This window comes from Ctenocephalides felis, unplaced genomic scaffold (genome assembly GCF_003426905.1).
Source record: "Ctenocephalides felis isolate EL2017-DRISC unplaced genomic scaffold, ASM342690v1 CF-g0.4_SCAFFOLD_01170, whole genome shotgun sequence".
In the NCBI taxonomy this organism is placed as follows: domain Eukaryota; kingdom Metazoa; phylum Arthropoda; class Insecta; order Siphonaptera; family Pulicidae; genus Ctenocephalides; species Ctenocephalides felis.
The window spans coordinates 61,684,208-61,697,737 of record NW_020537324.1 but is presented as its reverse complement, the minus strand read 5'-3'; the positions used below and the strand labels follow the sequence as shown (position 1 = coordinate 61,697,737).

The following is a 13,530-nucleotide window of genomic DNA, read 5'->3' as shown; positions in this document are numbered from 1 at the left end:
TAAAATCAATCTGGCACTAGGATTCGATATTATTTTTTTTTAAATATTGGTTCCAAACCATCTATACAAAATTTACAACGTAACACATACGTTTTATAAAAAATTAAAATATTAAAATTTATACATTCACAAAATAATAATTATCTATTATTTTTGTTGAAGCTGTTATAAATATGTTTAAAATTTTAATCAAATCATTGAGAAAATAATTATAAATAATAAATATTGTTTACAACTTTAGTTTCATTTGTTGTTTTTTATAGTAAAAATAGGCATAAAGTATACAATTATAAATCCTGATATTTATTTAATAACTTTCAAACACCATTTTTTTATAAAGGGAATAAAAAGTTCCAATAATAAACATGATATGTTTACCATTGATATTATTATTATTATTTATTTTCCCAACTATCTCAGCTCCATATTCATATCTTTAATACTAGCCACAAGTGAATAAAAATTGATCAATTTTTTAAAATTTATTTCAAATATATCACCAATATTTGACTAATCTTTTCTTTCATATATTCAATTTATTTCCATCTTTTACCCTTATGAGAAACAACTTTTTTTACCAGATATTGGTTTTCGTCTTCTGGCTCGTGGTGAATCATTGTTAGAATCCTCATCTGTCACCAAGATTCTGCAAAACTCGACGATTGGACTAAATCTTTCGAAATTATTTTGTATGCTATAAGTTCGATTATTGCATTGCTAGCTTCATTTCTTGATGTAATAGTCTCGTCGTCAGAAGCAAGCAGTAGATGAATCTTCATGGTTTCTATTAGAAGTCATAAGACTGTCTTGCGATATAGCTGTATTAAAGTTTGTTTTATATTTTCCAAATTATGGTTTTTTTCAAGCTTCTTCCTGGTTGCATCGGAGGTTGATGAGGTCACCAATGACTACTATTTCATTTACAGGTTCTTGACGAGAATTCTTAGGCTGTTTTTTCAGCTTCTGACTTTTCATTTCACTGAGAGTGTTCATAAACCTAGGTCTATTAATCCATCAGGAGATTGTGGTTTAGAAATAGTCCTTTTTATTGGGCTTAGAATATTGTCTATTTTCCTGATCAGAGCCGATAATTTGATTCCATCTTGACCACTCGGCTTGTGCTAGTTTAATTAAATCATCATTTGATGTTTCATTATGCTTTTGATATATGGCATCAGACTCTGGTGATCTTTTGTGGTTTTCTGTTTCTCTTCTGACTGCACTGGTTGATGATTAATGATATTTCACTTGCATTGCTGTTGAACTCTGATTCCTGGAAGATATAATGGAATTGGGAGAGAAGGCAATTTTTAGTTTATACAGGGGAAAATAATAAGAACAAATTTATTTTTACTATGAATTGCACAATGCTTTGATCTGAACTAATCACGTGCGCCCAATATATTTTAACCAATCAAATTAAAAGGTTCTTATTTCTAGGTGAAGTTGTGCTCTTAGATACTTAGATATTTTCTCATGACAACATACTTTAACATCATTGAATTGGTGTAGACATGCAAGTAAACTCAGCACTCCTAAAATTGCACTATTGAGTATAATTAACAACTTTGGTGCCAGTTTTTATGTAGTTGTAGTAGTACCCTTACATATCAGAATTACCATACAATATCGTTTCTTTTGTTTATAAAATGTTCTGATCTATTTAGGACAACTTGTTATGATTTTGCCAACTTTTTTTGTTAATTTATAACATAAGAGATACCTTATATTTCTTTGAACAGTGTAAGTCCAATGACATTAGAATCCGCATTTCTATCATATTTGCACACGTAGACGCTGGTACTGAATCCATAAGCGCAAAATGCTGCTGCATGACCCTTGATAAAGAAAAATATTATATAGTGATATAATTATACATAAAATAATTATAAACAAAAATGTTTTATCAATAAGTTACGTACAAATGACTATAGGCATACATCGCATCCAATATGCTACATATTGGCTAAAGTGATTTCCGTAAAGAGCAGTACCTATTTTCTAAATTATGCCAACAATTTGAATATTTATACAACTGCTGGCTTTTTTTATGATGTACCTTAAAAACTGGTTTCTATTAAACAATGTTACCTTCGGATGATAATCTACAGCTGCCATGGCGGTGATAGGTTCATCATTCTCTTCTTGGTCTGCATGTTGCACTGGTATCCAGGGAAATTTGTAAACTGCTATTCGATGGCCACTATCGGTGTCCCAGACGGTCACCAAACCATCCTCACTGCCACCTAACACCAAATTGCCGCAAGGAGAAAAACATGCCGATGTTTGTATTCTAGAAAGGTAACAAACGTACTAGGTAAGGACAAATAATAGAAAGTGGCACTATATGTAAATAAAAGAAAGTTGATGTTTTTACTACTTTACCTAAAATTTGTAGCTCCTTTCAATAAACGGACAACAGTAGCTCTTTCTACATGTATAATCCGCAGTATATTATCTCGAACATGAACCAGAAGACGTTCTCCGGATGGATGCAAACAAATACGGTTTACCACAGCATTGAGTTCCGGACACATATGTCTAGTTACAGTAATCAATATAGTTGAATAATGTAAAAATACTAATGTTATGCATTGTATAAATTAGAAAAAAATGTAATAATAAAAGATTGAGGGACCGATTCTGCCGCATGACAGACCAATGTTATGGCAAGGCTATGTTTCTAATTCTAATTCGTTTTAAATATTGGCAAAAGCCATGTGGTTGCTGTGCAGTCAGACGATTTTTTACCGATTTAACGATGTTAAATAACAGGATCTTTCTGACTCAGGTTCATAACATACGAGTGACGTTGCAGTTTATGTGTACAACGCCTGAATGTACGGCAAGTACATGACATTTTGGCAGAATTCAATATGGTTCAGTAGCATAATGTATAGAAGTGGGAGAGTAACATGGCCTTGCCATAACATTTGTCTGTTATGCGGCAGAATCGGTCTCTGAATTTGTCACTAGCATGTTACTAAAGTTCAAGTAGTAAGGTCAAACTAGCTAATTATAATAATTTGTCATACTATTTAATATAAGCGCGTAATATTTTAAAAATGTCTTCCATAGGAGCTTATAGTGTAGTATTATTTGTGTAATTTGTTTGCTAGTTAGATTTTATCGCATTTGTTTAGTCACCTGGTCCACTGCCAAAAGTCTTCAGAAGTTCTTGACCATTCGTTGATAATGCCTGCGCTATCACCGCTATATACAGTCCTGCTGTCCGATCCAAAACAAACAGCAGTGATGTATCCTGGTTTGATTCCACAAACAGTTTTAAATGAAATGTTGAGTAAAATAATACTATTTTCAGGAATTAATTTTACCTTTATGCTCATCTGGTAGTTCTTGATATAATTCATACGACGGCGGTTCAGAAAAAGACATAGGATCCAAAGCAAGTTGCCAAATTCGCACTATACGATCAAAGCAACCAGACACTGCCAGTCTAGAAGATACTGTCACGTCGCAGGCATATACAAAGGATGGATGTGATAGTAACTGTAATAAAAAAATATGTTAAAAATAATTTGCAAAGATTCCTCAATTTTAATCTTCTACACACCTGAGACAAATTTCCTTCAATCATATCCCATATGCAGACCGTTCTATCAGAAGATGCACTGAGTAGCTTCATGTCGTTGTGCGTCCAGCACATGTCGTACACCAGACCCTGATGGCCAGTAAGCTCAAAACGGAAAGTTCCTCCAGGAATATCGTATACCTAAAAAAACATAAAAAATATATAAACTGAGAAAAAAATCAAATAAATAAAATATGTTTTGATTTCAGTGGTAAAAAACTGCTTTGTTGGTTCATAATTTATATGCGACAAAGTCTTGTTTGGAATGCAAATAAGAGGACTTAAGGTTGAATAACCAATTAAATGACAAAAAAGGGTTAGGGTCAATACTTGAAAAAATCTATCAAAAATTGTCAAATATGTATTGTTATGATAATTAATATTCCTATTTGATAAATACAGTATATAAATAGAATTAGAATAAATTTTATATTACAAAAGTTTCTTATAAAATCAATGATCTGCAAATTATTCATTACATGAGGATAGGGGATAAACTATTCGTTTTAAATTGACATTGAGAAAAGTACGATTCTAAAAATATAATTTTATTACTTACATTTATATTGAAAGTATCAGCACATGCGCATGCCAATAAATCACCAGCATGGTTGAAGCGAATTGATAAACTGCCCTTGTCTAAGGTAGGCAATTTTATCAAACGACAATTAGGCAATTTACATACTTGACCTAAAGTTCTGGACCAGGAATAAGTCTACAACATGATAGGAAATAGTTATTTCTTTGATTTGTTACATTTTTAGTTTATTTGTAGTTAAGAATAGCAACAACAACAACACTCAAATTTTTTTTTTTTTTGAAGTCAAAAATGATATTAAAAATTAGATTAATAGAAGAAGTCAATTTACATCAGACAGAAATAAATTTCTATGAAAAATTTTGAAACCAAGAAGATATATTATTTAAAAAAATGTAATAAATTATTTCTACCCTTGGTTCTTCTTTTGCAATTTTCTGGTTCTTTCGTTTGTTAAAATCATTATGACTTTTGCTCCGTTCCTGCTGTTTTTCTTCAGATGCTGGTTTTAAATCCGACTTTTTTCTACGTTTGCTTTTGACGGTAAAATATAGTGTCCCTGGATATCTAAGAACAATTTTACGTACACGTTTGTCAAAAATTATTATCATTTATATATAAATTTCATACTATATATAACTAAAATTGTGCTCGTTCCTATTCTTACTTTTTTCTTCTGGTTGATGACCACCAATCAAACACATGTATTCCTTCAGTTTCTCTAACATCAGTTTTAGGTTTATAGAGTTGCAATTGCAATTTGTTATGAGTATTATTCATTCCATTAACACCGATTGGTTTTAAAAATGCCCATGACAAGCAATGTTCTACATCTAAAATAAATGCATTTCATTTATATTTACTTGCAAATAAAATTTAGCATGACTTACCTTGCGATCTTTTGAAACCAACTTTCATATCGAATATTTCAAAAAACAAATTGTGTTTTTGTCTTCTATGGTATCATAATCTATAGGAAATACAAAAAGTTCTTCCCATTTTGGAGTAATCCTGAAAGTTGTATTAAAATAAATATGATATTATATAGCTATAATTAATATTTTATAAATTTCTACTCACTCTTTACTCAAACAATTGAAATGCTGGGATTTCATAGGATCGTGTAAAGGGTTATTCATAGTTGTTTTATAAATTGATACTCTGACAAAAGGCCGCAATAAAAATCCCTTCGATAGTGATCGGCCTAACCAAGACATATTGTGAACGATGATACCTTAAAAATTGGGGTTATACAATTTTGTATGAATATAAAATGTAAACAATATCATTTATATTTACCTACAACTTTTTTGTAAGAGCGACCTTCAACAACTTCATCATCATCTTTTTCAGAATCCTTAGTTCCAAAATTTTACCACTTTTTCGAATCGGAGTTGAATCGGCACCAAGAAGTTCCCGTGTTTTTTCTACTTTTGCTTCGATGTTGAGGTCCAACACTTTTTGTCCTAGATCGAGAATTAAGTAGATCTTTGATATTTTCATCAGATTTTTCAAACAAATTTTCATGAGACGACGCCAAGGGTTGATTTTTGTTATCGCCTTTGCTGCTTGGAACATCCATTTGCTTTTGAGATCTGGATGATCTACTTTTAACTGATCTTTTACTCCTGGATTCATTTTTAGTTAGCTCGATTTTATTGTCATCAGACGAATTCTTTCTGCTATAAATTTGTCTTGTTTTTGGTACTGGTTTCTCTAATGGAAGCTCCATTGAATCGTTAACCATAAATGATTTTCGACGGGGAAGTGGTTTTGGTTTTTGAAGTTCATGCTCTTCCTCGGGTTCTGTGTCATGATTATCATCCACAAACGAGGCTGTAGGAATGTTGTTGGAATCTTTACGATTGATTTGAGATTGTTCATCTGAAGACGATTCATCATTGCTTTCGAAAGAACTACTATTATTTCTACTGTGTTTCAACACTGCTTTGTTGGACTTGGAGCGTGATGCAGAAATAATAGTAGACGGCTTTCTTGATGACGACGACTCAAAGAAGTCATTTGATTGAGATTTTTTGCTACTGTGAGATGGTGTTTTGTAACGAATGATGTCTCATTGTCATCGGTTGTTCGACTCTTTGATTTCTTCTGTTTAAATAATTCAAGTGTCGGTATCTCTTGATCTGGTGATTCATCTATTAAATTTTGCTGGGATGAAAATGCATTAGGATCTGATTGATCGCGAGTACTAAAAAGAAATATAGTATCAAAATATAAAATAAAGCTTTTACAATATTTGCCTGATTGTTTTATTACTTGCGCTTTAGGGAAGAAGTGGTGATGCTGGCTTTGGCAGCATCAGATTTTCTAACAGCTGATCGTAAAACAGCATCAAATCTGGCTTTAGTTTGACTAAGGAGGCTTATGCTTTCTTTTTCTTTTTTAGGAGATGAAGACATTTCGTTTTCTCGCATTACCAAAATCTACAAAACTAGTGTAATACGGCGAATATAAATTTCTTCAGAATGTGAATTTGTAGTAAAAAGTTGATGATAAGTAAATTAATTACCAACGTTTTTATCAGAAACTTTATAAACTTTTATACACATTAATTCCTATATTGAATTTTTTACGTTTTTTAAAATTATGTAAATAATTGTCTTTTTTAATACCAAGTTTTCTATTTTTATTTTCAAATTGCCAGCCTACACTTGTCACAAAACATTTTGAGCATTGCACATATATTTATTATTTATGCAAACTATTATTTATTTAATGGATTTTTTTAAGTATGACTTGTTTAATTAACGGACTTATTATTTAATTAAAGGTCTTTTCTATTAATTTATTATAATTTATATCAACATTTTTATTCGTCAGTATTTAATATTATGCCTTTCCACTTAATTACGCTTCACTCCACTTGGTTCGATATAAAATATTCCACGATACGTAACCTGTCCGTTGCTATGGAAACGGTTTTTCAAAACTTAGAAAATGCATTAGAAATGCATGTGTAGATAAAAAAAGTCGGTTAGGAGATAAAAGTAAATAATATAGATTACTATTTTCATTTATCAAAAAAAACTAGTGGTGTATGACATCGTTCCATTAGGCACATTGCTGGAACTTTCCGTACCGAAAACTGAAAATCAAAAAAAAACTTTAAAAAAATTCGGTTGTTGAAAAATTTTGAAATTTTTGAGAAAAATTTACTTTTTTGAAAAAACTGCTTTTTTAGTTTGCTTTTTTTGTATTTTGATTTTTTTTGAAAATTTTTAACATTTTTTTAAGCAATCGCGCTGCATAGCTGATTTGGAGTCGAAATATCAAAGCGCGTAGTCGTCAAACGTGTAAACATTGGTACGGAACCGATATAAATGTACACAAAATTTGTACTTATTATTATAATATTATAAAATATCTGATAATACTATTACATATGTCTAATAACCATTTTTGATAATGGCATTATTTTTTACTTTTTTATTGGATCTCCAGTTGTTCATTTTGTCAATATAAGTAAAATTTTTTTTTTGAATTATTTAAATCTAGGCTAGACCTGTCTTCGCCAAAAACTAATCAGCACGTTTCCTTATCAATACGAATCGAATGTTTTTTGAATTATTCAAATCGGTTGATCGGTGTTCCCGAAATCGTCGACGAAAATATGTATCCCAACACACACACACACACATACATACATTTTTTCTAATAATAAGGTATGCCAAAATGTTCAGAAACCTCTGAAATGTAAAGATATATGAAAATTTTCATTTTAGATTTTTTTGCGATTACTATAACTTACCCTGAAAGTGAAAAATATTGTTTTATTTCTTATCTCGACAAATTAGTTGCCCTATCAATATAAAGCAACTAGATTTATATTTATACCCTGAGATCCATTGTATAAGATATATATTATTAAATATTTCTTATAGAAATATAGAGTGTAAAATTTCTCTTTGAAATTTGTTTTCTCTTTTGTGTGATAATATGTTTTTAATTTTGGTCTCAAATGATTCGGAATGACTTGAAACTTCAAGAAACTAAAATTAGCAAGTTTGATTTTCTGACGAAAACTTTTATAATTATATTGATAATTAATAAATGAACCAAAATTAATAATAATATGGATAATTAATAAATAAATCAAAAAAATATGCGTCATTAATGTCAAAACTGACGTTTCTACTTACATGAAAATCAACTCTCCATCTACATTTTCAAAACAATTATAGAAATAATATTTATTTTTTGGACTAAATAATTTACTAGTTGAGCTGAAAATTTAGTTTCACGAAATAATATTGCAAGATCTCAGGTCATCGATCATAAACTATCAATTTTTATTAGAAAACAACTGAATTATTGTGACTGTTCAATTCATACTATATAGAATTTTATAAAAAATGATCCATAAAATTTGATAAATGTTTAAATAAAGAATATTGTAGAATATATTTTCATAAGAAGTGTTAGTTGTCTATATTTAAATTTTAAACGAAGATCATAATATTTTGTATTTTCTATTAATTAATTAATTTTATTTAAAGACCCTATCAGATCACAATATTGAACGGTTTAATGGATCCTGTTGAATTTCTTCGTATGAGAGTTCATTAATTTTTTCCCTCAAATCTTCTTTATTACAAATTTATTTTTGAACAACACTTAATACATAATTAAACAAATTTTAAAATACATAAGCGTTTATTAATAAATCAAGGGCTATTATTAAATTATGTTAACAATATATATCACATAACGCTATTATATAGAAACACATATCATTCCGTTTTATAATACAATATTTAAAATAATAACTTCAAATTTTTTTAAAATTAACCCCCATAATGACTTTGTAATATTTAACAAAATTTTGAGTTTCAATTTTTATTATAATTTAATCGACTTAAGCGCAACATTAACAATAAAATTGGTTATTTTTTCATATAAGCCAAATAAAATAATTTTAACGTTAATTAAAGCAAATTATAATATTTATATTATTTATTATTATAATTATTAATAAGTCGCTTATTAATAAGTACATTTAGTTATAACATTGACCTACAATAACAAAAAATATACTGCATAAAGCTATTAAAGATATCAATATATTAATAATGGTATTATTTATTATTTATTCAATTATGATTTTAGTAATACTTTCATGATAATTTATTCATTTTTTGTTGAGTGATTAGTAACTACTTATGAATAAAGCGAACACTAATTTGTTTGATAATGTAGGAGAAACATTTGGTATCTATTGATAATATTAAGGTCACATAATTAAAAAAATTGTTTATAGTCATTGTAAGAAATTTCTATATTTTTTCAACTATCTTATATAAAAAAAAATTACATTTAGTATAAAATTTTCAGCGTGTAATTTTTTATAGTTTCGGTATATATAACCCTATAAATTTATAAATATAGGTTTATGAATTGATTTATTGATAAGTATGATATTCGTTTCTTTAATAAAAAAATCGTTCTATTAAAAATACTTTTCTATGCATGAAATCGATTAAGAGACTCTAACATTTGTTAATTTTAAGCAATGAAATGTTTTAACTAAATTGAGGTAAGAGTTATTCTAATCTTATTTCTAATTTTTGATTGCAAAAGTTTTAAGTCGTACAAAGTTTGTATTATTTTCAAGATAAATATCAAAACTCCAAAAACAGTATATCATGAATATTTTCATAAAAGAATCACATACCTTTACATTCGAATAAAATATTTTCTTACCACTTTCTTACAAATCATGATAAAACCATATTCCTGGAATCCTCATATTAAATGAATCAGTTTATAAATATAAAATGATAAATTCGAGCGACGAAGAGTAGGTTTAATTCATTTTCTAAGTTTATTGTCCAGGAAAACTCACTTCACGTGCAGGTTGAGCATTTTCCACAATCCAGGCTGAACCGCTTTTGGCGTTTCTGAGAACGTGCAGTAGAGCTTTACCTACATCTTCTGGTCTGGTTTATAGAAATAAAATTCGTATAGCTCAAAGTTATAAAAATATTTATAAACACTATCACATAAATTGATGAAATGTATATATTTTCCAGTAAACACCATGTGATTTGACCTGAAATCCACAAGCGTGCCTTCAGCCAATGTGGAATCAATGTGGATTTCAGATTGCTACCGCCGCTCGGTGTTTGCTGGGTTATTATACATCTCATTTTAATTTATTTCAATTTTCTTCATTACTTATATTTAAGATAAAAATCATTGAACTTACTTCTGTTGAATTTGATTTGCGATATCAGCCTTCCATGCTGCCTCATAATCAGCAGACATAAGTTGTTTCTTAATATCACCTACCAGAGCGGTCGAAGTCCATCCTGGACATAGAGCTATCACTCGAACTCCTGTTCTTTCCACATGATATGCAGCCTGGGAAATAGAAAAAAATCGGATAAATTTCTTAGTATCCTTATTGTATTAATAGTGCTGTTAAACTAAGCAGGTTCAATGGTAAATTTATTTATTTATTTTATTTTGTACATGTGCTACATGCAACAAAGTACATGTAAAGACAATGCACTAAATCTGGTTTTAAAGTAATTAAACTAAAAGTGTGTATTCTTAGGCCAAAAATAACAGGTGTATTGTAAATGGCATTGTGCCTTAGGGCAAAATTGCCCAAACATTCCGCATTGCCAACCGACATTCAATCTTTCTTCATGAAACCTTTGTAAATTCGAATATATATATATATATATATATATATATATATATTCTTATATATAAAATTCTTCTGTACGGGTGTCTGATGGTATACTTCTCCTAAACGTTATTCGGATTTTAATAATTCTTTTTAGAATTTGTCAAAAAAATTTTTTAAGATTTAATGAACATTGAAAACAATTCAACTGTCACCTGCTAGAAATATCAATTCACTTGAAATTTTAATTAAGCTGAAATTATGAGCCTAGATAATATTAGAATATAATATACAAGAAAAATGTAATGCCTACATTATTATTGCCGAAAAGCAGCTGAGATGTGCCAGAAATTAAAATAATATAATATACAGTCAACAGTATATATTTGGCAGATGAAATTATATAATTTAGTTTAATAAATAACGCAATAAGTCCAAAATTCCACATACATTATTTTTTTAAACTTATGCATGTCGCATTTTGGTTTTCTTTACTAAATTATTTAACATTAAAAAAATGATTTTGTTTCATGTGACAAAAATTCATTTGTTTGGCATTGGATATGGAATATTTAGCGAGTTGATCTTAGATTGAAAAGTGCTCATATGAACTAGATTTTACAAATTAATTCACCTAAGATTACTCACCTACTTAAGATATTGTTTAAACAACAATATTTATTAAATTATTAGTAAGAAAAATGTACTTTAGAAAATATAATTGCCAAAAAGCAACTACTATATCGTTTGAGATTATGAAAATTATAGACTAAATTATTAAAGCAATTATGTCGTGTGGTAATATCAAGTGTGACATTGTTCTTTTACTATAAACACTATTTTTTCTGAATTTCTTATACTGCTTATAATAAGACCATAAATAAATCACAAAGGCAGGACATAAGATAGGACATTAAAAAGCATATGATAGGATATTAAAAACATTGGAAATTTTGAATTGTAGACGTGGGTACAGGACAACATCTGTCGGGTCATCTAGTATATATATTGCATATATTATATATACGTATACATTATCAATTATCATACCCCATATGATCGGCTTAATCCAACAACAGCATGCTGAGTAGCAGTATAAATTGGCGTTGAAACTTGAGGTCTAAAATAGGCTGATGAAGCAGTATTGACCAATATTCCACCCTGGTAACCTTGGTCCTTACCCAAAAATCTCAGTGCAAGTAGAGTACCACGAATAACACCATTCTAGAAATTATTCCAAATTTGAAATTAGTAAATTAAAAAGGAAACTCTTATCTCTTCCGTTATTATAAATTTTAAATAACTTACCAAGTTAACGTCCACTTGAAGCTCCCAAAACCTATCATTCATTATTCCTGCATTGTTAATCACTATGTCTAAATGTCCGAAGGTTGAAATTGTCATTTGAAATGATTCTACGAGAAAATTGTCATGTAATTATTTACTCCAAACTTTAAATTGATTATTGTTCTTATTATTAACATACCTTCGAATTGCGGATAATCGGTGACATCGCATTGACAAAATATAGCAGATTCTTGGCCGTAAATTTCTTTCAATTGTTCGACGAGTTCATCACCTGCATCCAGATCCAGATCGCAAATTGAAACCTTGAAATTAATAAATAATAATAAATAATATGCAATTAATCTACTGACAATTACTCAAAATCCAGAATATTAACATCATTGTGTTAAAGAATATTATAATAATATGAATCCATAGATAAAGAAGAATAAATAAAATTTGAGTCATAGTTAAAATCGTCGTTCTTAAAGAAGAAATCAAATAAAATAAGAATAATAAATATTAATTATGATTATAAAAATATTATTAATACATATAAAAATAAGACATTTTTTTAAAAATCTCTGTAGAGCAGAGGTGATTGAAAATTTCTCTTTTGAAACTTAATTTTTCATTTTTGAATATTTTCGTTTCGCAGGTATGATAAAGTTTCGGGAATATGATATAAATTAATATCAATACGTAAAAAGTGAATTATTTAAAACTTCAAATAATGAAAGAGTTTTTTAAAAAACATTTTTTTTATTTATTTATAACAAATCGTGAAAAAAAAACATCCTATATACCGGAAACGAGGAAATTAATTAAAAATGAAAAGTTGAATTAAAAAAAATTTTGGAAGAGGAGGCAGTTCATTTACATAGAATAAATAGTATTAGCTATTAAAAAAAAAACACACACACATATATATCTTATACATAAAATTCTTCTGTAAAGATGTATGTACACCTCCTAAACGATTATTCGGGTTTTGATAACTCTTTCTGAAGTTTGTTGAGGGAATTTTCTAGAATGTATGTGATTATAAAAATATAGTAATATTGTAGAAATAAATGGAAAAAACTGCAAAAAACAACATATAGTTGATTGACATTGAAAACATTGTGATACATTAGAACTGTCATTTCCCAAAAACGTCGATTCACTTGAAATTTGAATTTAGTTTAAGCGAGTCCAGACAATATTAGTATATAATATCCATATTCATGATTATGATGAATAAGAAAAATATAATATCTGCAATATTATTTCCGAAAAGCAGCTGAAATGTGCCAGAAATTAAAACAGTATAGGATACAATATATGTTTGGCAGTATAATATATAATTTAGTTTGAAGTCAAAAATTCATTTGTTTTATCATGATCTCAAATTGAACAGTAAAATATGAACTAGATTTTAAAAATTAATTCACCAAAGATTTTAACTAAAGTGATAATGTT

The 13,530-nt window shown here is 28.6% G+C and overlaps 2 protein-coding genes across 2 annotated transcripts in view; both read right to left on the bottom strand.

Annotated features, from left to right (window-relative positions):
- Nucleotides 1–1,724: 1,724 nt before the first annotated feature.
- On the bottom strand, nt 1,725–5,048 carry LOC113367495 (jouberin-like). The gene is made up of 10 exons (XM_026609098.1): nt 5,021–5,048; nt 4,798–4,963; nt 4,544–4,697; nt 4,152–4,307; nt 3,575–3,733; nt 3,336–3,510; nt 3,148–3,262; nt 2,386–2,541; nt 2,092–2,293; nt 1,725–1,838 (listed from the first exon to the last, which is right to left on the bottom strand). The coding sequence occupies exons 1-10, from the start codon at nt 5,046–5,048 to the stop codon at nt 1,725–1,727; spliced, it is 1,425 nt and encodes a 474-aa protein (XP_026464883.1).
- A 4,924-nt stretch (nt 5,049–9,972) lies between these two features.
- The window catches only part of LOC113367494 (15-hydroxyprostaglandin dehydrogenase [NAD(+)]-like), a 4,689-nt gene continuing 1,131 nt past the window's right edge, over nt 9,973–13,530 (bottom strand). The window contains exons 2-6 of the mRNA XM_026609097.1: nt 12,269–12,392; nt 12,091–12,197; nt 11,833–12,006; nt 10,357–10,511; nt 9,973–10,087 (exon numbers count right to left, since the gene is read on the bottom strand). Of these exons, the coding sequence (XP_026464882.1) occupies nt 9,973–10,087; nt 10,357–10,511; nt 11,833–12,006; nt 12,091–12,197; nt 12,269–12,392 (675 nt within the window). The remainder of the gene's footprint in view (nt 10,088–10,356; nt 10,512–11,832; nt 12,007–12,090; nt 12,198–12,268; nt 12,393–13,530) is intronic.